The sequence below is a fragment of the Bactrocera latifrons genome, unplaced genomic scaffold (assembly GCF_001853355.1).
Source record: "Bactrocera latifrons isolate USDA-ARS-PBARC rearing strain unplaced genomic scaffold, ASM185335v1 scaffold_217, whole genome shotgun sequence".
Taxonomy (NCBI): Eukaryota; Metazoa; Arthropoda; class Insecta; order Diptera; family Tephritidae; genus Bactrocera; species Bactrocera latifrons.
The window spans coordinates 297,595-324,409 of NW_017535708.1; the positions used below are offsets into that span (position 1 = coordinate 297,595).

The 26,815-nt window shown below is 38.4% G+C and overlaps 2 protein-coding genes across 2 annotated transcripts in view; both read left to right on the top strand.

Moving 5' to 3' along the window:
- The window catches only part of LOC108968469 (probable serine/threonine-protein kinase DDB_G0267686), a 127,657-nt gene that overhangs the window by 58,535 nt on the left and 42,307 nt on the right, over nt 1-26,815 (top strand). Inside the window, exon 2 of the mRNA XM_018932520.1 lies at nt 11,026-11,221. Within this exon, the coding sequence (XP_018788065.1) occupies nt 11,026-11,221 (196 nt within the window). The remainder of the gene's footprint in view (nt 1-11,025; nt 11,222-26,815) is intronic.
- LOC108968470 lies at nt 13,692-15,697 on the top strand. Its single transcript, XM_018932521.1, has one exon. The coding sequence runs from the start codon at nt 13,836-13,838 to the stop codon at nt 15,597-15,599; it is 1,764 nt and encodes a 587-aa protein (XP_018788066.1). The 5' UTR covers nt 13,692-13,835; the 3' UTR covers nt 15,600-15,697.

Here is a 26,815-nt window from a genome sequence, read left to right on the forward strand (position 1 = left end):
ATTTAAATGAAATTATCTTCAAAAAGTAAATGTCATGAACCAATCTAACGTTTCAAATAAAGAACCGATGAGATTTTGCAAATTTTATGCGTTTTTTTTTTTWAAAAAGTTATCAAGCTCTTAAAAAATCACCCGATAGAAGCACTTACTTAACTTTTCGTTTCCGTTCAAAACTTTAGTAATTTCTGCAAATTTAGTTCCTGCTAGGGAATTTAAATTTGGCAGATGTACTTAGATGTCTTAAAAATATTTGATGTATTGAAAAAGAATCATCAGTAATATGCCATCTTGTGACGATACGATCAACCTTGATACCTTTCGTTCATCACTTTTAGTCTTTAGAGAATTAACTCTCTCTGTTTTTCATTAATCATTTAATATATCCGAAAATGTGTACAAATGATTGCGACTATATTCTAACTTGATATTCATATTTGCTTTTTGAATCTTAAAGTTTGTCAGCATATTTGGAGCAATTGCTTCATTAGTAGGTACTTTTAGATCATCTAGGAAAATTTCCACTATTAACTCTCAACTTTTCCAAGCTACACTTTCCGGAATAGTCATAACACTGGTATGTAGTGGCCAACTTTCAGCTTATCCATACTAATATAAGCTGAAGGTTCGGAAATTTTCTACAACTGTCACTAAAACAGTATTCTTCCACGTTCAACTCATAAAAAAAATATTTTATGTTTCCTGACTTGAAGTCACTGAGTTCATTTTGATACATTCATATCCAATGTTAGATGAATATCTGGATATTTGGCGAGTTTGTTTCTGAGTGGTCCATGAAAATTACTTTTAAAAAAAAAAAAAACAAATTTCAATTGAGTAAAACAGGATATTTTATAAACAATAATTTAAATACTGCCCCGTTAGACTTTTACTAAAACCTTAAAATGTGTCTCCTAATTTTTCTCTTATTTTCGGTAAGAAGCCTGAGAATAGAATCACTTGACGCTTGAATGCTCGAACAAGGTGTGCACTCCATAATTGAAAACTAAATTTCTATTACTAACAAGCCATTATTTATCAAAATATTATACCTTAAAAATAAGAGAATATCCATGAATTAAGGTCGAAATGTGGACACTTGAAACATCAAAATTTGTGAAGATATCCAGAGCAACAAACAAAATGTTTGTTTTTCTAGAGCTGTGTTTGCCTTTCTGTCAGGTTAGAGTGAATAAGTTGAATAAAATTTTATCTGCACTATCAAAATAATTTGGAAATTTGGTGTGTTTTTCTCAAATTCATTTATAAAATATTTAAAAATCGCAATACATACAAAGTACCCGGAAATTGTAAATAAAATGCTAAATATTTAATTACTCATTAATATTTATTTTGCCACGTTCAAGACACTTATACCAACGACATTTCCAGTCCTCGAAACACTTTTCAAAAGCACTTTTTGGGATGGCTCAGCGAATTTTATTTTATCTCTTCGATCGACTGAAAACAGATTCTACGGGGCGACAATTTTGCGTTACAAGAAAAATTCACACGGAACCTAATCTGGTGAATCGATGGTATTCATTACATGTTTGGCTTTAAATTCGGTAACAATCGTACTCTTTTTGCAAAAAATTCAACTTTATCGGGACGATTCGACTAAGAACGCGTTTCATACGCAAAATATCCACCAAAATCATTCGAACGAACTCGCGGAAGATCTCTTTTACCATCTCTCTAACCCATGTTTTACGATTTTCAACCACGTTCGACCTTCGACATCTTCAACTGATGAAAATATTAAAAAAGTGAAGGAAAAGATGTCGAAGGTCGACCAGAACGAGGCATGTCGTCAACGATCTTTCGACCGTCTTTGAAGGCTTTTTACCACTCGTAGGCTTGTGTTTTTGATAAAACTAATACACCGTAAGCCTTTTCCAACTTTCCCCATGATTCTACACACGAAATTTGGTTGGAAGTACAAAATTTGAGACAATTTCTTTGTTCGATATTTTTATCCATTGTAAAAATCGCAACACACCACTGAGGTGTACCGACTTCAGCAGCGGTTGTAAATAAACTGGTAGACAGATCGTGCTCATATTTGGCGTAGAAATTAAGAACAGTTCTACCAATTTAGCAAAGTACAATTTTCGGGTGGTTTTTTGTCACAATGTATGTAATATATAGATATTTTAAAAAATCGTAATAAAAATATTAGTATATACTTCAAATACTTCCTTTTAAGACAACATTTTCACAAAACAAATAGCTTTCCATTACAATAAGCGCATAAATTTGTATTGCTTAGAATATTGGTATTTGAGTTATGCTATTCTAGGACTTCATTTCCAATATGCACTATACCTTACTATACTCTTTTATGTAGGCAATTAATCGTTGCAACAATTGCAACGCTCTCATTTTTAATTATGATGAATTTGACAATTTGCTGCCGGAAATTAAAACACAGAATGCTGTCACAAGCAGAAAAGTTATAGTAATAACAGTCATATAATATTCATATATGAATGAGTTATTGCTCGCCAAAGCTGTTGCTGACACAAAAGCTGGAGCACCATACTACAAGTACATGCATAAGTACTTATATACAGTCACTTGTGCCACATTAATCTTCGGTAACAGGAAATGTCATTATATCATTTGCGATTAATTGACTGATTGATTATAGTCCGCCAGCAGAAAAGCATAGAATAGTGAATACATATATACATATATACATACAAATATGAATATATATTCAAACAAATACATATTTAGAATATCAATCAAGTCTAGAGCGAGTCTTGGAGTTGTCGTAATTTATTACGAAAGAATGTTGGACTTGGAACTTTCCCGACAACTTTTAACTGTAAGTGAAGCTCTAAAAGTTTAAATATGCACACGCATAAACACTCCACTTCCACTTTGAAGCGCAAATACCATAATGACCGCATTCTTTCGCTTGAAGCCAATAACCCTTGACCTCACGCATGACCTTCACGGCATTCGCTTCCAAAACAAATGCCATTCTAATGCATTACAACCTTCACAGCGTGCAATAAATCAATCAGTTCTTACTTTTCTTATTCTGGCCTCTTCCTTGTTATTAAGTTTTTCCGCATTCATAACTGCGCTCCGCAAATGTGGCAACACCCGCTGGCGTAACAAGCGCCAATGGCTGAGCGTACGCAGAGAATAGCAAACAAGCACAGCAGTCGGTCCACACATTGCGAAAAGAACACTGACATTTTTACGAAAAGACAAGGCAAATACAACAACAAAACAAACAATTTACAAGCAAAATGTGTTACTACTTGCCATACCCGTAGCTTTGACGATCTTGCAACATTTGTAAAAAACGAGACAAATGTAATACATCCATCCGTGAGTAATGGCCAGTAGGAAAAATGCATGAACCACAAATTTGTGAATTGTTTCTATATACCATAATATTTCATATAAATATGTATTTGATTTTTCAAAGCAAAAATTTTAAGAGCATAAAGCAGGTTGTTAAAGTTAGTGCGTTTAAGATTTAGAGTGTAACACAAATTTTTTTTTTTTATTTGTAATAATACTGGGAGCCACATAATTAACTCTCTTTGTATACATATTCCACACGCTACATCTGTCTGTCATACACTCTAATTAGGCAAAGGGATTTCTAAACTCTTCAGTAAACATTTTCTCGTCGAAATCTCATATTTCGTGCTCCAAAAGCCACCCTTAGCTAATTGGAAATGAGGAAAAATTAGTCTTTCGTTCCAAATCTCACATGAAAAACATATGTTAAGGATTTCAGTCTCATATCTGTTTACCAAAAGAAAAGCTTTCCAAATATATCCACTAGTTATCTCGAATGCCTTTCTTAAAGTTAAAATTTAACCAAGAAATACGGTTTGTTGGAAAAAAGAAAGGACTATTTCGTAAAAATTTTAGAACAATAAAAGAATTCAAACCCTTTCTCAGCAGGTGTTTTAATAATTTGCTGGGCGGACAAGAGAAGATCCCTTACAGTGAAAGCGGGACCACATGTTTGCTTTCAATTCGTTAATGCTTCCCAAAAAATCTGTACGAAAAACAAAGTTTGCTTAAAATTTTTATTATTTTCAATATTTCCTCGCAAGTATCGTAATTTTACCTTTTTCCTTTACCAGGTTGCTCATAAGCTTTATGGAAACCTGTAATAAAAGTAAAAATAACCCTAGTATGAGTTCTTAAATGAATTATGGAAGAATTTTTATTATGAATTGTAATAATTTTTGTCATTGGTCCGTCCGTTTTGAAAAATATATTTGTATACACAATTGGGAAATATATTTTTTCCCGAACTATTTTTACAGATAATATTTGTTAAAAATTTTAATTTTTTTTATAAAAAAAATTCTCTTTCAAAACTTTTCTCTACAGGGTATATTGAATATTGTATACGATTATTTTCTAACAGTTCTCACAAAATATGTTTATGTCTGTGAAATATGAATCTTTGTATATTAAAATTATATTTTCTCCATCTGTTTCCTACAGATCATGTTGAAATTTGTAAATGAAAACAAATTATCTTAAATATTTTTGTAGCGAAATTTGAAAAATCTACAAAACAAATTTTTTGTCATATTAAAAAATTTTTTTTTAATTATTTCCGACAGGGTCTTTCATAAAAAGACACATGTGCATCATGTTGCCAATAATTTGAGTGGCAACAAATGAACACAATGGCAAACACGACAGCTCATTTATTGTGAATGCTTCTGATGTTGTATCTTTTGTGTGTGAGAAACGTCCAAATGATGCGAAACACACTAGACAACAAAATCAGATATATTATATTTAATGACCGGGTGTGCCAACACTTTGACTAGCAAATTAATAGGCACGCATACCATAAATAAAAGAGTAATGAAGAGACTATTGTTATAATCTACAAATTTATATATTTAACAGTACATTACTTTATAAAATATAATTATATACAAAGTATTGTACGCAATTCAGTTGAATGCAAACGAATATAACTTAATTTTTAGGGAATATTTACATTATATAGGATGATCCAATTCGAAGAGCAGTACTTCCTTAAAAACTTTAAAGAAACAACACAGAAGAAGACGCCCACCCAAGACGCTCACCGAAGTGTTCTCTCAATAACTCCATTGATTGATTCGATGTGTAAGAAGTGGCGCTGCCTATATGAAACCAAATGTCATCGAGATCACAAGCATCAAATATTGGATTATCACGGCGCGATAACGTACTGCATTGACGATTACGTTCTCAACGTCAACATTTTTGAAGAAATATGGACCTATGATTCCACCGATCTACTCGACTTCTATACGTCAGACGAGTTGCTACGAACGGCGCCAAATCGACTCTCCTTATTAGGTTATGGAATGAGAAAATACAAAATGTTTAACTATACCTGTAGATAAAATAACCCAAATTCTGAAACATTTCACTAGTAACTATAATCACATGCCAGTACTTTTAAGTGAACCTCAGTATTTTCCGCCAACTTCAAGAATAAATCACTAGTTTCTCGAAATATTTTTTTGTTTACATTTTCCAAGTTCGACGCGAATGGCAATTCGTATAACTGTAATGCATAGCATTGAACGTTCGCTGAAGTGAATAGCAACAAAGAATGGCGCCAATAACGTCCTTAACATGTCGCTTTGACATTGCTTTATTCATTTTCCAGTCACTCGCTGCGTTTGACACACGAACCATCAATCTTTTGGCCCACAAGCAACACATTGGGGAAGCAAGTAGCGCCATAGTATATAGCATTGCTTTCGCCATATTCGCACGCTTTGTCTGCCTCGTTTGCGGGTGCTGCGGTAGCTTGGCCGATCTTGTTGGCACCGATGATTGAGTGGCAACATACAATTATATGAGCGTATCTATATTTACTTGTAGACATATATAATATATGAAAGCAGCGGTATTTTGTGCGTCTTCGCTGCGCGCTGCCGCTGTGCGGTTGATGCCATACAGCTGTACGTGTAATATATGGCGTTACGGTTCATAAATTCATCGAGGCAAAAGCCCTTGTCAGCTGAATTAAACGCTTACACGCAACCTTTTTTGTACAACGGGAAATGTAAAGTGCACGTAAAATGCCATAAAACGTACTTGTACATTTGTATATTACGATTTTTTGTAGTTTATACGAAATCTTTGCAATGTCAGACGAGCTTTGTTAAATTAGATGCGGCTTATGAACGCATTGATCCATTGAAAATTACTGTTGTTGGTGGTAATTCTTACCCTGCTCTAAATTTAATAAAAACTAATTTTCTCAATCCCTTGAAGTGTAGCTCAAATCTGCAGTTTCTTTTTATGTCTATATTTTACGAAATATTTGCGCCAAAAACTTGTAATCAAGCGATCCAAGACTAGTCTCAACGATACAGCTACTTGAATTCCACATTTGATTATAGCCGAGTTTACAACAGCGCGTGAGTCGTTATTTCTTTTCGCTGTTTGGTCTTCCTCTACTTCCCTCAGAAGGTAGGGTAGGGATAATGACTAGCTTGGAGAGTTTGTTCTTAGTTCGTCCAGTTCTCAATTGCCTACTCAGTCCAAAGTAGCACCTGCTGGCAAGAGTTATTCTGCGTTGGATTTCCAGGATGACATTGTTGTTGCTGCTAAAGCTGCTTCCAAGATAGACGAAATTATCTACAACTTCGAAGTTATGACTATCAACAGCGAGTGCGATGACTGTTTCTTTGATAACAGGAGATATTTCGTTTTGCCCTGGTTAACTGCCAGACCCATTTGTTTTGCTTCCTTATCCAGTCTGGAAGAATGTTATACCTGCTCGATAAAGTTCTGCAGCTCGAATTATTTTCTCCAGGAGTAGTTTGAAGAAGTCGGTTGATAGGAAGTCAGTTTGTCTGAAACCTCGTTTAATATCGAACGGCTCGGAGAGCTGCTTTTCAGAGGAGTAATTGCTATTCAAACTTCTTCATGATCGAGCCATAGAACAGCCGCACTATCGCCATTGATTGAAGAATCGGGTTTGCCATTTCCTGGTGTTATGCTTTCACTGCCGTCTTCGAGGACCGACTGTAACATTATGGTTAGTTTCACTTTCGAAAAAATATGGACCAAAGATTCCCTCTGCCATAGAGCATATATTTTGAAGATATAACGGCATCTCAGCCATGGCTTGTCGATTATCATCACTCCAAATGCAAAAACTTTACTTATTAACCTATCTCACGCAACCAAAAGTGAGCTTCAGCGCTTAAGAAATTTTGTCGTAAAAATCGTTTTCGGTGGTTGTCTCATTTTGAAACTATTTATCGCATGTGCGACACGAGTTGGTCGCAAAGGTGATCCTTCCGGGAAATATTCTATTAAATACTTTATAGGGATGGGCACAGATCCATCAGTTGCGCGCAATGGCGGTTGAGTTCAGTCGGGTCTTCTTTGATACTTCTCTCCATTATCCACTAAAATAAACGTGGAGCAAAACCGATCCATTTGTGAAACCGTCCTCCAACTATCTTCTAAACTCGAAACCTCGTTTACAAACCTTGTTGGTATTTGAGCTTTCCGAGGTCTTTTCGCATATATGAGTAATATATACAACATTCTCAAATACTATTATCAAATTTTTAAATCACATAATGGCATTTCCTTGGCATGAGAGGCCTGAAAAAATTTACTAAGCACTCGGCTATGAGCTCAGCCATAGGAAGCACTAATTACCATACTCGGTTACATGACTAAGCAAATGTGTTGCAGTCACATGTGTTATAGTATCGCGGTAGCTGTAACACAACCGCCATGCCGCGGCGCGTTGTAGTAGCAATGACCAGACGCGCCGCAACATCCACAACATTCATGGCACAAGGCGGTTCATTGTGTTGCACACACGTTGTTGTAATTAGCGCAACCTTTAATGGCAGCAGATAATAAAATGTTATTTATGTGCTGCTATCATAAATTAAGCGCAACAGCACTTGTTGTTGCTGCTGCTGATGCTGTGGCAGCGCGGCAAAGACAAAAGCAGAAGTGTAATTTTGCATGCAACGCGCTTAAATGAATGCAACTGCAACATTATTAAATACCAAATGGAAGAGTGTGCGAAACTGATTGTGATGATTGTTGCTGCTTTTGTTGTTGCAAGCATTTGCAGTGTCTTGGCACATTAAGCGCTAAAGACTAAACACAAGACTAATGCCACGCCGCACCAGAAAAAACCCGAACAAATTGCAAAGCCAAATGAGCAACACAGCCACAGTGGCCGACACAGCAGCAGCAGCTCCAACAACAACAGCAATGAGCTTGTAAATAAATTTGCAAAACAGCAGCGACAGCATACAGCAAGCGCGGTGGCAACGTGCCGCATTCAACACTAGCGCTGCCAGCGAATGGCCAGCGATTACTTGCACTTAATGCGCTGCTAAGTGTTGCTATTAAATAATGCGACTGTCGACGACGGCGGCGGTAGCAAGTGGTGCTTTGCAGCAATACCGAAAATTAACAACTTGCAACTCCCAACCGAGAGGCGTCAAGTAGCCGAGGAAAGCGAAAATTTGCATTTGGCGGCACAGCGCCGAGCAATCATGTGGCATCGATGATTTATCAGTTGCACTGGCGATTTATCGCACGCCACTGATTGTGGCAAGTAACACACGCAGTCACACCAAGAGCCGCAGCAGGCCCAGTGGCATGTTGCAGCTACCACATTTTCCACCACATTTCGCCAGCCTGCCAACTTTCCGATTGACCGCAGATACGAATAAAGAAATTTCGCATTAAATCATTGCAAGTGTGGCGGCCAGCAAGCAGTGCCACATTTGCGGTGTGCGACCTTTGGCAACACGTGCAACAAAACAGCAGTCAGCAATGAGTTGTGGAAAAAAGGTAGCTGTCGCTACAGTGTAAGTATCAATCTGTGTGTCTGCGAGTGTGTCTTACTGCCGCTTGAATCCCTATTATTCGCGCCATTGTGCCATTAAAGGGGCGTGTCCTGTCGTTTTCTGCTAGCCTTCAGGTGTCACTTTCCATCCATCAAGCGTTTCTTTGGTGCGCTCACTGCGCACTGTAGGTGTGAATCGTATAATTTAGGGTTATCAGTAGGTGTTTCTCGTAGCGTTGCAGGGTCATTTCTTTTAGCCCTTGTGGCAACAAATGCTCCTTAGTACTGCCAAAAGTGCACCACTTTGCCCATAATGATGCGAGAAAAGTGTTGATTCAGCCATTCAACCAAATCGTATGCAGTCGTTAGCGTCCATTACTTATAAACAATTTACAATTCACACTCGATTATCTAGTTTGCTATGAGCTTATTACCACTAAATGCAACACGAGTGGCAATAACCTTCTAAAAAGTTTTCCTTTTTTAAGCCTAAAAACTGCCAAGTTCCTGGTCCTAAAATATTTTATTTTGAATTTGTAATCGTAAACAAGAGATCTGTGAGCCAGCACGCAAGTATTGACATTCCTATTCTTCATCGACTTTGAACTGATCTCATACATTGACCTCCTTACACCTTCTTGTTCTACGATATTCATTACTGCGCTGAAGGACTCTAAAAAGACTTCGAACTCATGATCAACCATCAAAAGTGTAGTTCTCAATCGCTGGAATTTCAATTTACGGTATTTATCACGGTAAACTTTCGTCTTCTACGGTAATCATGGCTACAAGCCAAAGGAATCCTGAAAAGACTTCGATCTGATCTCATGTCCAATTAGACAGAGTATAGTTCTCAATAGCTGGAACTCAAATTTCCAGTATTGAGTTCCGTGAACATTGGTCTTCTATGTACACAGCATTCAGGTTAAAGGAATCTAAAAAATTCCAAGCTGGTCTCATGTCCCACCGCTTGAACTTTAACTGACGGTATTGACCTCCGCAAATCTTTATCTTCTACGGTATTCGTCAGTATGGCGAAAGGAGAGTCTTAAGGAACTTCGAAGTGATCTCATGTTCAATCACAGAAAGTATAGTTCTTTATCGCTTGAGTCCAAATCGACAATACTGACATCCGCAAATCTGCATGTTTTGTGGTACGGTATTCGTCAGTATGGCGATAAGATTTGCGGAGGCTAAACTGAAGTAATCTAAATATATTTCAATTTGATCACAGATTTATCCGAAGAGAATACAATTCTTAATCGCTTGTGAACTCCCACGTTGTGCTTCTCTTTTAGCTTTGGCCAAAATTCTATTCCCGAAAGCTCAAATTTAGGCCTGTCAAAGAGATGACGAAGATCGAAAGCGAAATCTCTCTTATAACAGAGACACCTTAATTTCTCAAGGCATTACTATGTCTACTAACTTCAAATTGTCTAAAAGTAAGTTTTTCAAACACAGATTGCAAGTAAGATGAACTCTTAACGCCTATAAACTCGCCATCAACATCTTTGGAGTTTATGTATTAGGTTGTCAAAAAAGTCTTGCGGTATTTTTGCGGTATCTTTATTGAATTTTCAATTGTTCACAAAATCTTGACCAATGCTACGGCTACTACTATGCCGGTCACTGTCGACCAATTCAGCGATTTTATCGCAATTTTCGACGACAGGCCTGCCGGAGCGTGGCGCATCTTGGACCACCTCTACACCAGAACGAAAATGCTGAAACCATCGTTGTGCGGTGGAAATGGAAGTTGCATCGAGTCCATAAACTGCACAAATTTTATTGGCGGCTTGAGATGCATATTTGCCTTTATCGTAGTAGTACTATATAATATGCCGTATTTTCTCTTTATTTTGCTCCATGTTTGCGATGCTATAACTCACGAACGACTTAAAAGAAACAACAATCAATCAAACACATGTTAGCGCATGAAATGAGCTTTCCAAAAGGGTATAGCATGATCCGATGCGACGAATAAAACTAGAACTACGCGCTCTCAGCGCCAACTAGCGAAAATACCGCAAGATTTTTTTGACAACCTAATATTTAAAAAAATTTCTTTGGACGAAAAGCTGTTTGAGCTACATGTTTAACCTTTACATCTCAACAGTTTACTCTTCAAATAACTTTACTTAAATATATTTAATACTAACGGTTTATTACTTATTTCTGTATTTTTTCAGAATTTTCTCGCCGCCAACGCGCAATGTTGGTGGAATGCACCACTCACCGCCGCAACACGTGCGCTCAAATATGCCGGTCATGTGGCGCCCGGCATGCTATTGGTGACAGCCGAACCATGCGCACTGGAAGTGCTACGCGGCGCCTATGCGCGTAGCGTGCTGAAACCGCCGGCGACTTATGTCATCAGCTCAGTCGGTAAGTGCAGCAATACATGTTAATTATCCGTATAAGCAGATGTATACCCAAAGATAAAATACTCGTAAAATACTCAAAAAAGTAAATAAAAATTAGTTATTTCAAAAGCTCACAAATATTGTGTCTTACTGACAATTTGGTTTTTTACCCTGCACAAAGTATTTTAAATTAGAGACTCTAAAAAGTAAATAATCAATGTGGCGACCTAAGTCAATTTAGCCATATCTATTCGCCCATCTATATATAGTCTCTCAGTTTTTGAGATATCGATCTGAAATTTGGCACATTGTTTTTCCCCTGCAAGAACTTACTCGTTTGTCGAAACCGCTGACATTGGATAGCTTTAGGATATGGCTGGCATGCAAACTGCTCGATCGACATGTAGTTCTTGTATGGAAAACTTCTTTATTTATTAAGGTATCTTCATGAAATTTCACACAAATAATTTTCCTAAGCAAATATATAATCTGTGAGAAAAGTATTCAGATCGGACTACTATATCATATAGCCGCCCTACAAGCTGCACGTTCAAAATCTAGTCCTTGTATGGATTACTTTTTATTTGACAATATATCTTCATGGTATTTAGCAAAGAATATTACCCACGTGATATTTAGTATAGCTAGCGCCACAATCACCTAAGAAATTGTACCGATGAAACCACTAAAGCTCCCACAATCCCAGCAAAAACAAAAACCTATTACAAATTTCATAAATTGTATCTCGTTCGATTTGATTTATTTACAAAATCACCAATCAAGTAGCTGTCAAAATTACAATGTCAATAATGAAACAATGGAAAGAGCAAAGCAAAGCAAGAAGACTACAAAAAATAAAACGAATTGAAATCGTAAACAATGCCGCGCTACAATCGGTCGCTGCCTTTGAGGCCTGTTGAATATTTATTGCAAGCAGCACCTTCGCTTGCATACATTCGAACTTGTAAATTATAAATGGTTAATTAAAGCAACAACAAGCGGTGATGTTTACAATTTACGATTTATAAAGACAACAAAACGGCAGCTGCTGGCGACCGGCACACCAATAACGATAATGAAGCGCAGAGTGGACGTCGACAGTGGTTGCAACAGCAATTACAACAGCAGCAAATGCAGCAATTTTGTTGTTGTTGTTAAAAACAGCAGCAGCAACAGCAACTAGTGAATGCATAAAGCTTAGCGCTTGCCAAACCAAACACTTTGTGGCCATGAACTTGTCCATGACTCTTAGCCATTGACTATTTTTCGCCAGCCAATTGCAATCATAATTAAATTCAAGCAATAAATGTTGCCGCCAATGCGAAAGAAGTTGCACTTACAGACGTAATACATATAAGTATATGCATAAATATAAGTAAAGGGTGGTACATAATATGGGACTCATGTAAGACTCAGTTTGTGCTGTAGCTCACGATATGTTGCTCGGTAATCGTTTCCTCTTCCAGTTTACTCGGTTCTCCACAAATGATCTTAGTAATCGTTTTGGGCTTATATAACAATATTATCAGAAATTAATTTAATGTCTTCGTGTTAACGCTTTGAATTGGTTATTGTTATTTCTTCGCTGGAACTCGGCTCTCCACAAAATGACTTTAGTCATGTATGGTCTTAAGGGACTTCGAAGTGATCTCATGTTCAACCACAGAGAGTATAGGTCTCTATCGCTTGAATTCAAATTGACAGTATTAACCCCTGTAAATCTACATGTTCTGCAGTATTCATCATTGCACTGAAGCTATCTAAGAGCTCATCTCATATTAATTCGACGAGAGTTATCGTTCATCAGTATAAGTGTTAACAGTTTGATTCAGTAATCTTTTATTCTTCGTGCTTACTCGGCTTTCCTAAAAGTAGTCTTAGTGAAGGATTTGGTCTTATATAATATTATCATCACGAATAGCTTCATCGGTATTTCTGTTAACACTTTCAATAGCTGAGTTCAATTAAGGCATGGAATATCAAGACGTTTTTTTATTTTTTATAGCCTGCAAATCGTTTCGACCTTGTAAACGAGGGAGCACTGCTTTCCAATCTCGAAAGTAATTAATTTTGCTTACCGGAACTGGGTGGTCGTTGCTTTTCTTCATATTAGCAAAAGCAAAGACCCGCTACGCTCCAAATATTCCCATAGTAGAAATATAAGCCAATCTGAACCACCCTGTACGCATACAATGCCACGTACCTTCGTCTGCAGACATTGTCATTGCCTCCGTATTTCGTTTTAACTGTCCGTTGCGGCAACAAGTTAATTAAGTTTTCTACACTTATTCGACCATAACGGTTAGCGAATTTCTTCTGCTCTTACGAATACCTAAATTACTACGTCATTGTTTTTGCATTTAAAAGCAATTTTTGTAGTACGCTAATATTTACCAGTATTTCGAAAAAAAAAATTATGTAACTTGTGAACACTAGACATTTTTCCATTTTGTTTTTCAAATTTGTTTTTATTTTGCTAAGACACCATATGCCACAAGTCACTTACACACATATCATCCAAATTTCAAGTGTAGCACAAGACAAACAAATTTGCAGTGAAAAGCAGCAAAACCACCCAAAAAATTTGAATTTGAAAAACTGACAAAATTGCGTTGCTCATTGGACGGAGGTCGAACATGAGATCCACCGCTGCTGCTGCGACAAGTACGCGAAAACCGAATCCGCTGCAGGATGACGATCTCTCCGAACTAACCAAAAGGGAAATACTCTTTTGGGCGCGCAAACTCAAACTATCACCGTCAGAGCTATTTACGCTCTCCAAACACGAACTGGAGTATCATCTGGAACGAGCACAGCAAGAAGATCTTGAAGAGGAACAGCGACAAAATCAATATGCGAAATGGGAGATGCTGTCGGAGATGAAACGTTTTTTGCTCGAAGAGCAACATAAGGAGCGTTTAAGAGGCGGTGGAACAGGAGCAATACCGAACCGGCGCACAATTTGGGATATTTTATGCACCGCTGTCAGCGAAATCGAATCTATATACGAACATAGGCAAGCGTATGCGGATACTAGCGCCGATTCGTATCCATACTCGGATACCGGTGGCTCTAGTAGTTACGGCGGTTTTGAATCGCCACAAGTGCCGAATATGTGCTCGACTATGTATGAAATGCATCCCGACGACTCGCAATGTACGCCGCCAGATTTTCCCTCCACATTTACGGCCACACCAATCAGCTTTGGGAGATCCCAGCAAAACTGTGTCAGACAATCGCGGCCTTTGAACGCCACCTACAATTTGAATGCGGCAAATGCAACGTATAATGCATGCGCCGCGCGGAATGCGAGCAGAAGTCCAAAGCGCGTTGGTGCGCCGAATGCAACATACAACGCCTGCGCGCCATGTAATGCCACCTATAACATGCCACTTGCTACAAATGACATCTACAGCAACGCATGCCCGGCGGCGGGGAATACCACCTACAATGCGATACGTGGTGCAAATGCCACATATGATATATGCAGACCGCAAGCCGTGAACGCTACCTATAATGCACCCAGTTGTGCGCCAAATGCCACCTACAATATACCGAGTTGTGCAGCAAACACTACCTACAATGTACCGCGTAACGCGCCGAATGCCACTTACAATATACCGCAACGCGCGCCGAATGCTACCTTCAATGTACAGCGTTGCGCGCCCAATGCCACTTACAATGTTACACGTACTACACCAAATGCCACATATAATGTATCGCGTTGCGCGCCGAATGCCACCTATAATGTAGCGCAAGCTCGTACCGCTACACAAGCGAGGTGCCCCAATGGAACATTTAATGTGTCGCGTGGCGGTAATCGCACCTTCAACGCTAGTCCACAGCGCGGTAACGTTACTTTTAATGTGTGCCCCCGTTCGGGTGGTGCCGGTGCGACACCGACTTTCTGCCCGAATCCCGCAATGGCATCCACACCGAAGAACTGCCCACATACCGGTCAACCGCCTTATTTTCGCAACTACACCGATTATTGGCTGACATTCTCGGGCATGGGCATCGCTGAAGCGTCACAGAGTGTGTCATATGACATGTTTAGCGACAACAAAAGTATGGTGCGTGCTGCGGCGCGCACTTATTCCATACCGCATCGCAGCAAGTCTTGTCCACCGGTTGGGCGTACAAATAGTCCACAGTGCGGCTATAGTTCGGGCGATAGTATGCCATGCCCACGTGGTGCCACGCGCGCAACCTCACCTATGCGCTGCTCCTCGCCAGTTCAAGCTATAGCAGCAGTTAATTACGGTATGTCGCCTGTAGCACGGCCGCCAGCTGATCGTTATAATGGCGGACCGCGTCGGTTGTGTCGCCGCAATACGAATAATTGCTTTTGCGATTGCGCACGTCGTTCGCGGAGTGTGCCGCCGCGTTGCTGCTTTTAAGTCGAAATTAAAGTCGCATCGCGCAGAATTGCTGAAGTTGAAAATATATATTTATTGTATTTTGTAAAGAACTTTACTTTTTAGAAATAAAAACTCACTTAAATGGTCCTCATGTACAAACAATTTATTTTGGATTACTAATTTTTCATTGAGAAAATCTTTAGTTTGTATATGTTTGGTCGATCCCCTTAAATTTAACTAGATTTCAACTAAATCATTTTGTGATATTTCAACTTGGTCTTTGTACCAAGGATTTATTCACATCTTAGCTAGGGGATTTTCTGTAACTTTAGGATGCTTCATAAGTTTTCGAATTTTAAGAGTTCTTAGATTACATTAGCTTACACTGGCATGCTGTCACACCAGACATCTACTGGTCTTTGGTAATGCCAGATGGAGCTTAAGTTTAATATGAGCTGAAGTATTCGTCACATTGGCCATTAACGCATTTACGAACTTTTAGAGTGACTTTATATCTTGGCCCTTGAACTGCGAAGCTCCTAGACATCTAAGACAAGTTCTAGATAAGGTTGGATACCATGATTCCAATCTCTCTCATACCTACTTTCTTGCCATATATCTTCATTACTAATGCCCATCCGGGTCGCGTTTGATGCCAGTTGTACCCTGTTACTAGGTCAACGAGTCCTTTCGACACCGTGTTATCTTGGCGATCCTGCACGTCCTCAAAGCATACTCGAATTGATCCTTTTTATGCTGTTTGGGGCTTTTTTATCTAACTGAGCCGCTTTCCTGTGTCAAGTAAACCTGCTTTCAACTCTGACTGTGACGATGGTCGTTTCTGCTTCTTTTTGGTGACCTTTATTTGACATTTCGGCGCTTACAACTCTTAGGCAACATTTTCTCTTATTTTGATATATTCTTATTCCTTGATCAGGCTGACAATCTGAGTAGATGGCAGTCATTTGTCCCCCACTTTTGGAGATATCAATTTGAAATTCTGCACACGTCTTTTCTAACCCATTAAGTAATCTATTTGTAGAAACCGCTGATATCGGACTACTATTGGACACCCTAAGGTTTTAGTTGTGACTTTCGACAGTCTGTGCTCCTTCACTCCTTACACGACCGCCATTTTTACCAATGTACAGAGACGTAACAAAATCTCCAAGACGCTAGGCGGCAGCACATGGAGAAAAGACAAATAAACGTTGTTAGTAACATCCAAGGCCGACCTGCCTTTAATTACACCGCACCAATACGGTCGCCTGTATACAGTGAAATGCAGACTCTGATCTGAACTTGCTTGCAACAAACTTCAGACATGCACTGACCGCCATTAACTCTTTCATCGACTCCCTCTCAGCGAATGGTGTACTTGGCAACAAACCACCACTCATTGCATGCCTTATTAACTCTACTCATCTGACACCGCTCTCCCTTTGGTCCAACCCATTCGAAACAACGCGTTTCCTGGGCCTACCTTGGGCCTACTTGGGATGACCTCGATGACAACTTATGTAAAGCTTACTAACTTATCGGGGCTTATGTACCCGTTACAACAACAACAAAAGAAAGAAATAGAATAGGTTTTTGTAATTTTGTTCAAAATCTATTCTCCCAGAAATTCATTAACAATTCAAACTGTCCACAAAACATTGGCCTTAAATTAGCATGAACACAACAATGTAGCGCTGGTCTAGCCGGCCACTAAAGTACGAGAGGTGCATGTTGCAAGTTGCGGCAGACACTTTTCTAACTTTGTTGCATTTGCGCTTACATAATTCAGTATCAGTTTATTCTAATTCTAAGCAACACAAATAAAATTCTTATAAATATGCATTGTTGTTGYTGCTGTTGCACTGTTCCACATCGCGTCATGCATTAGTTGCGGCTCGTCGAGTATTCAGTTGCGGCAAATGCCACAGCGCTAAATGGTCTGTTGCAAAGGAATTTCATGGCTTCTTGTTTATCTAATGCTCACTAAAGTATATATACTTTTATATGAGTGAAACGTGTATGTGTGCGTGTCACATAAAATTATTGTTGCACCCAAATATTCGGAGAAATTCTACAAATGTCGCATTGCGGTGTTAATTTGTGTAAATCAGTGTGGCATGCGTTAATAGCGATGGCGTTTAAGTGAAAAACTGTAATCGGAGGGTCGTTCAATAAATGCTTCAGGGCGCTTAGGCGTTCAAAAATTATATTTTTTTGTTTGAAAAAATTTCAAATGAACTGCTGAGAGGGGACTACCTGTCATTTAAACGCTGATTACATATTTTTTGCTTGTAAAATATTTACTAATGTATGTATTTCAGATTATATGTACATATGTATACAGCAGTGCAAAAGACGGATCGAAGGGTGTTGCAGACTTATATATTTAGCTACAGCGCTAAGAGTCCCCGAATCAGATTCTTTAGTTTCAAAAACAAAAAAGTCACAAATGATTAAATCCGTATCCGTATTTGTCCGAAATATCAGTCACAGTCATGATAGAATGTGGCGACACCTTGTAGTAAGAATCCATGGAATCCGGTGGTAGCGGACGGAAGACGACTTAAGATTACCACATGTCCTTATTGATCGTTTGACCCTGTCGAACGTAGTCATGGTAAACCACTCCACGGTAGCCAGAGATAACGATGAGCATTACCTTGACTTTTTACTCGCTTTTGGACAATGTAATGCTCCTTTGTCATGCATCTCTTTTGCGACCTCTACTCAACGTCTTTTGCAAGAAATGCGTATATTTTAATACAAAGCATTCCTCAAACATTATCCAAAATATTAATCAAAACATTAACCAAAATATTTTGAGCAGATCTAGAAGAGATGTTGAAGCCTTCTGCTATCTATCTGATGATTTTTAAACAATGTTTCTTTGTCATTGTCGCTGTTAGCGGCATTCATAAAAATGAATAAACGGCTTCCTTGAGAAAAGTTTTCAATGACTTTACGATCTTCACGCAATGTTTTGTGTCACTTAGGAAAATGTGCCCCTGATAATGAACCGTAGAAACCAAAAACGTCTGCAAAATTTTCAAACTTGTCAAGCAAACTCATTGTAATTTTTTTTTTTTTTTCATTATAAAAATAGCCAGACAAACACTTCACGTCATAAGCAAACAACAGCGAAACCCAGACTGATTCACACGGACATGAAAAATATAAAAAATATTGTATCAGAATATGTATATTTATCGATTCGGTTTGCGCGTGTAGTTTATATGAACCAATCCGGCTTATAATTGATCTTGAGCGTATGTCCCTTAAATTTCTTTCTTCAAAGCTTCAAGTATTGTGTTATATCTAGAGCTTTCTTGGATGCTACGCTTAAGTTTATGTCCCTATCCAGTTTTAGATAAAGAATAGTGGACCTCACCAAACGCCTTAGTTTACAAAAACACTATCTTTCAAGTGACATTGTAACTGGCAAATTTCAATAACTAAGATCTTGCTGCTGAGACGCGAGATGCTAGAGTGTTGATTGCGATGAAGCTCACTGTTGATTAAACCTGCAATCCTAAGCCTACTTTCACACTGTTAAAAAGTGCCGCGTTCACTGAGTTGAAATCAGAGTATGGAAGACACAAGCTTCACTAAACAAAGAAAAAAAAAGCAAAATAGTTTAACCTCAACGATGACTTTAATGTCATCAACACTTTCCAACAGTTGCATGTTCTTATCTAACTCTACAACAATGTTCTAGACATTGAAAATTCGCAAGATGGAATATTATTCGATCTACAAATAATCACAGAGCTCAGAACACTAATTTGTGGCACTAATTTGATTCATAGAACTGATTTTACCGAGCCGAAAAATAGTTTCTATATGTAAATAGTGCCACATTATTTTAGTGCTAGGCTAGTTCGAAGATAAAAAAGAATTATATTTTTAGAAAACTTGTCACATGATCACGAACTAGTTGAGTCAAAGGTACTAAGAACCCATCACTTCATTGAGCTTTCAAAACAAATCATTCAAAATCTGATGTGCAATAAGTACTCGGGATGCGCTCAACTTATAATCCACTCTAGAATATTATAAAATACCGATAAATTGAGGGCCTTGAGACTAAAAAGATCTCCTTCGTTTCATTTTGAGCACTAAATCTTCCCAACTTGGCTAATATAATCGATACTTGTATATTTACATGTCTTAATTTATGCATTCTATAGCCGACACCAGACTCCGCGGATACCGTTATATTGCCGCTGCCAGCGAAATGTGTTGCCTGCTGCCCATAATTTATGCGCATATTTCATAATCATGAGACATTTTCAGAATTCGGATGAGAGCCTAACGAAAATTTATGCGGCACTCAGATCACTTGCAAAATGTCGCATAATTTATGACGCCGACAGTGGCAATCGAAGCAACAACAGCAACAGTTGCTGGCACAACTCATTTGCCTACGCGCACATACATACAAACACACACATATATACATATATAAGTAGATATAGAAATTAGTTTGGCGGCGCGATTGTTGACTTATTGCACCTAAATTTATGGTTGTTGCAATAAAACAGCGAAAACAACAACACCACCAACACATCGATAAGCAGCAACGTATACGAATAAAATTATGCAATCACAGTGACAGCAGCAACAACAATAACAAGAAAATGAGTTAAATCGTAAATTAATTGCAGTCGCATTTTGATGGCAGCGACAAGTTGCCGAGTGGGTGTACCACATACATGTTTGTTTTTTCTGTGTATGTTTTTTCTGTTTGATATGTCTTCAATTGCGCGGGAGTAAGGACCTCCACTTATCTCATTTCCATTTTATGGCCGCTCGTTTGACTGGCATGCATCTGCCACATCAAAAGAAAGTGAAACTCACCTTCTCCGCGGTTGTTGTTGTTGTTGGCGACGTGGCAACCGCCGCGCATTGCCGCACGTGGCACGTCCATTTGCGTTCGCTTTTGTCGAGTGCTGCTTTTGCACTGTTGTCATATCACTCACATCAATCAGCCCATTAATGCGTAATAACAACAACGACAACAACAAAGAACGAAAGCAAAAGTAAATAAGAAAAGTGAGAGTATTGCAAATGGGCAGCCTCATTTAAATGGTCTCATCATCAACTGCTACTGTTGTGGCTAAAAAGCGCAACAAATAAGTTACTCGTTGACAGCGACATCTTGACTACGAGTGTACACTGTGTTTGAAAAGTAATGATACTGGCTGAGAATGAAAGTTTGATGAGTTTCAGTTCGATAAAGTAATTGAAATGAAAAGTATACATACATAATAAGTGCATCCAATTTCTAATCAAGCATTTCTTTCATTGCCCCCATTGATCTTTGGTCCTTTCGATTTCGGCTAATTTTTGGGTAGCCATTCACCAAGTTATTCGACGTTATATACATGAACCAACTTCTCGTCAGCAGTAATAATGCGGTTAGAGTCCTCAGCTTCATTGTCAAGCATTCTTTTGCGATCTCTAATCGTCGACAAAATATTCAGGTCTTCTGATACGAGTACAGCATTTACACCTCTCATACCCAAAACGTTACCCAAAATATAACCCAAAACATTAACCAAAATATTAATCAAAACATTACCCAAAATGTGTAGGGTCGATCCATAAGAGATGTTGAAATTCCAGAGAGACAGACGCCTTATACCAACTCTACGATTTCTAAGCACTGTTTCTTTAAGGTGTCACCGTCTTCAGCAGGATTGGATGTGACAAGTTTTCGATGACTTTGGATGGATAAAATGACCTTCTTGAATCTTTTGTGACACTCATCTATTTCCCAAAACGTTTCTGGAACACAAAATTCAAAGGTTGTATCAATCTAGAAAAAAAATTATCAATCCGATTTACGCAAGTGGACCAGTCAGTCTCAAATTTGATCAGGCTTTGATGCAGAAAAACATCTTAGACGAAAAGCACTATCTGAAAACTACAAACATCACATGGAAGAACCAATATATAAACTAAGGTAGAAGAGGGCACTGGATCATAGAGCAGCTCCATCAGTTAGTAAAAAGGAAAATATCACAGCCACCAACGGCAAGGATAAAAAAAATGGGAAGAGTAAATATGGAAAGTTAGACCATTTTCTCCACAACATTTCAGTTTCTTGCCGATTGTTGATTTATACTATGTGAAGTGTAATAAAAGTGTAATAAATTTGAAATGAAACTATTTTCAAAAAAATAGGATATAACTTCCCCTAATTGAATCTATCGTGCCTAGCATAGATACATATCTCTTTGAATAGTCTTTCAGCTACAGCTTCTATGGTCGAAACTAACTTATGAAATAATGAAACCGAAATTAGTTTCAAAACTCAGTTTCGGCTGCTGATTAAAACTCAAAGGGCCATGAAGCAACATTGAATTTATTTTTCAGCTCTTCAACGTTGATAGCCAAGTCCTGTACTTATGATCCTCAGTCAAGAGAACTTCAGCCGACTTCCAAGAATGATTGCAAATTGTCTACAGGAACTTTATAAGGACCGCAAATGAAACGAATAAATTGTACACTTTGTCTTTTGAAGCTTAGTAATGCCCTCTTAGGTCAGTCAAGGTAACAATGGATTAAACTCTATACTAAATTACGAATAACCGACCGAAGTCGCGCAATATTTACGAAACCTCGCATCAAGTTTCATTGACCTTTCGAAAATTGATTTGAATTTGCATACTAAACTCTCCGAGAATTTTTATAGATATTTTATTGACCAAGCCTTACTCGATTCCATTAACACCATAATTTCCATGACCGACTGTACATGACGATAAAATTACACACATCCAAAGCAACACCAACAATGTTGACATCAATACAACAACAACCATGATCTATTGCTTACAATGTCAATAGCTTTTTGTTGCTTGAACTGCCACTGTTGCCTTGCACAGCAGTCGCCGCCGATGCCGTTGCCGTTGCCGTCGCAGCTGTTTAAAAACAATCAATCAGCGACGATTTTTCGCTCAATTAGACCTCATCATTCAATCGGTGATTCGTGAGCTGTGCGACGACTTGAAGAAAGAAGAGTCGACAACAATGACAACAACAACTTAGGCAAACAGACGAAGCGACAATCAACAACCAACAACCGTAACCAATAACGGCAGACAACCATCAATCGCCACTGTAGCAGCAGCCGCAACAGCAACAATAGACGACACAACCGAGGCAAGCCGCCAATCCAAGCGAGCTGCAACGAAATGCAAAACTCTAGCCAAAGACGAAATACGAGCTCATGCGAGATTAAACGAAACAAAAAGCAATCGAGCCAAGTCAAATCGTCATCGACGGACAATTGCGGTTGCTCGACTGTTGTTGTTATTGTTGTTTTATGTTTTCGTTTTTGATTATTGCTCTGCCGAAATGCAATGCCATACGAAAATGAAAATGAAAATCGAAATGGAAATGGAAATAGAAATAGAAATTGAAAAGAACAAACAAATGATGGCCAACAACAGCTGCAACGGTGGCAGCATCAGCACTGGTAGCAACTATTGCAGCATTGGTGCTGGCAGTAATCATTATCGCAAGCAACAACAATTTCATCACGTTTTTCAATGCAATGCAAAGCGAAATGTTGCACACACACACACATACTCACACAAACGGTATCAAACAATTACAAATTGGCTGTTATTGTGCTGCATGATGATTTTCACATTAGACGGTCAACAATGCGGAAAATCGCCGACTGCCAAGCAAAACCAATCCACAGTTGAAGTTGGCTACAAGCGTCAGCAAATTGCTTGTAAGCTGAGCGCGCTTCTGTGGCAAGTTACTCCTATTATTATGCGCGTTTTGTTTGATTGAAGCACATGTTGCAAGAATTTCCTCAATTCCATGATTTATAAATGGTAATATGTTTGTCTATATGTGGTTGTTTGAGTAGGTGAAGCACGTTCTGCGTTAATTAAAAAGCATTTGCTGCAACAGCATTCGAGTTACACTGCACTGAAAGAAATTTGCTGGTTTATAGCATTTCTAAGAGCATAGAAGTTTCGAAGAAGGTTTCTTATGCTTGCTGCATTGAGTGTAGGGATTTAAAAATATTAATAATTAGCTTAATCTAATCAAATTTGATAAGAATTGACAAAAAGAAACATACATTTTCAATTAATTTGAAACAAATCTTGATTCAATTCCCTATACACTTCTTATCCCAACCGAGGATGGCCTTCATGGTCTTCGGTGAATTTCCCTGTTTTGTGTGCGTCTCTTTTTGAAACGACATTCGCTAGTTGGTTGAATTGTTTCGAAGATTCGATGAATTTGATGAATGTATGGTCCTCCGAACCTTCCTGTTGAGACCTCTACTCGACGACATTTTTACAAAATATTCAAGTCTTTTGGTTCGATATTCAACTTTTTCCCTATAGTAAAAATCGCCAGACAAACTTTTCGTGTCGAAAACACACTCTATTTGGCATATAAATCTCAAACGTCACACGAACACAAAAAAGGCTTTATCAATCTCGGAAAAGCATTTTATTAATTCGGTCTGCTCGCAGTTTTTCTTTGTGCTACAAAACTGTATGATCCACTGCTATACTTCAGCATTACATTTGCTTTCACTTAGCTTAGCTATGTTGGTGACATCTCTCGGCTTCCTTATGAAGATCAATAGCGGATCGGTACATGTAGCGATTAGTACAAGAATATAGGCAAAATCCGAATAATCTAATCTTCTAATTTCTTCATTTCTAATATCTCTGCCGAAAATGAAAAATCTATTATCAATAAAAATAATAATATATTCCATTATGGAGATGTCCTGCTCAATGATCTTAATTCTCATTAAAAAGTCTGCCAAGTTGATTGAGGGATACCAAAATCCGATTATCCATTCATAATACAAAGCTTCAAATCAATCATTTTAATTTGTGACAATCGAAAGGCACTACCTTGTTATCCAAATTGCACTCTTCTCTTCGCCAATTGCTTATAGTTAGAAACTTAAAAAAGTCATAGTTCATTATTTCAAAGAAATAGAAGAGAGATCATGTTTACTTTTCTGTTTGACGAAGTAGTTTATATGTTCACAAGATAATAAAATAACTTAAAGTCTCGGCAAAGTGGGACGCTCTAAATGGACCTATTCCCAGAAGAACTTAATATATAGTTGGATGGGTGGACAGTTTGCTCGACCAATTCCTTGTAGTTATTTGGTGGATTGGAAGTTTAATAAACGTTGTCCAAAGTCCTAAAAGCTGCTCGACTATAACTGCAATATCTGATCACTTCACCTGTTTTCACTTTTCTGTGTATATCTGTTGTTAGTTAGCCTCAACCGAAATGGAACTGGCAATTCTGGTAGTTCAGTAAAAAAAAAAGAAATGTCTGCCAACACGCCTTGGGATAGTTCCATTATTCTGAAGAAAAGATTATCGCACAGCAAGCAAGTAATGAGCCGCCAAAGAAAATATATAATGTAGTATTTTTTGCTCCTAATGGCTTTAAAAAATCATTCCCGCCTTATGGAAGTCTTTTTTTTTTAAGTAGGGGGAGGCATCAGAAGCGCGAAGTGCGGAACTTTAATCCGCTAAACGTAACCTACTCCCAACTCAAGACTCCCCCACGGAACCACCGGCTAAGTATTACTGCGTGGGAGGAGCAGGACATTTAAGTCTCCTCTATTGTTAGGACTGACGGATGCCTAATCTTTTAAAAAACCCTAAGTTTTATCATTATGTATGCTGATGCTTTGCCAACAGTTTTCCATTTATCGGTCGACTGACACATGAGTGTCCTTACATTATCGATCGTGAAACTACCACCGCATGTGATTTTTAGTCTTTCCCTTTTATTTGAAAAGTGAGGTCAACAAAATAATATATGATCAGAGTCTTCTATATACTCTGTAGGCATTGGACTGTTCGGACTAATGTCATTTTGGAATCTGTAAAGGTAGCTTCTAAAGCATTCATGTCCACTAAGTATTTGGGTCAAATGGAAATCTAGGTTCCCATGTCGTCTGTCTATCCACGAATAGATGTCCCGTATAAATCTGTGGGTCCAGCGAGCTTTGAATGAGGATTAAACCGCCCTGCCACAGTTTGGTACTCTTGTTTCTCTCCTCTATCTTTGCCGATACTGTTTTATGCGCTGGTAGCTTTTGGAAGTCTATATTTTAGTTCTTGTACAAAAATTTGATTATATAAATTGATATTATAGTCTCACAACGGAAGGTAGGATTACGTACCTTTTCCCCCAAATTGCTCTTAAAATGTTTCCCGCAGAATTGTAGTACCAATTGTTGATTTCCGTGAATCATTCATTACACAACCGATATACTTATATAGTTTTATACCTTAAACCGTATATATATTCTGAAGTTTGCTCGAAGCTTGTAGCACTGAGAAGGAAACTACGGGGTCCTTAAGGACTAAATGGTATTCGAGTTAGCTACGTCTGTCTTCCTGTATATATATTTGAGCTTTTGAGATATCGGTCTGAAATTCTGTTCACGTGGTTTTACTTCAAGAAGCTATTATCGAAATCGCTGAAATCACACCACTATACATAGAACATAGCTGCCATACAAACTGGCCTATCAAATTCATGTCTCTGAATCTCTTTTTCGACACGGTACCTTCACAAAGTTTAGCTTAGATTATGGAATCGCGAGCTCAACAGCCCACTCAAGACACAACACATATAATAAACATATATTTTTGCTACACAAATATTCTCTAAGTGTAACAAGCCAAGAATAACGAGAGCAATTCACAAATCAACTTAATTCTGTTGCAATTGAATTGCATGTCTAACAACGTTGCATGCGCTGAGCATTTTGCCACTTAGTGAGCCGGTAATTGAACACGGTAATGAGCGCGCGCACGCAGTGCAAAAACAAAAAAACAACAACAATACGATGGATGTACGAAATGAGTCGCTTTGGCAGACAATGGTAGCGCCAACAATAACAACAATAGCGACAGCGCATGTATGTGATCTGATTGCCAAATGTCATGGATTGCGGATCAGTGTGATTGCAACCAAGCTGACATATCATACGCATATATACGAACAAGCCGACGGCAGGAGGCCGATCGTGCACATCATTATCGGCATTTTCGCTTTAACGACTGCACACTGAAATTGAAACGATTGCAACAAAAAGGAAATGACTTAACGACAGGCACGCAGGTGATTTCAGCTATACCGATGCATGTGCGCACATTCATGCCACACAAATAAGTACAGCTATGTAATGAGCGATCGCCACCACCAACACCGATCGGAGCAGATATTTTCAT

Coding starts and splice junctions, on each gene's coding strand:
- LOC108968470 (XM_018932521.1), top strand. CDS start 13,836: ATGAGATCCACCGCTGCTGCTGCGACAAGTACGCGAAAACCGAATCCG.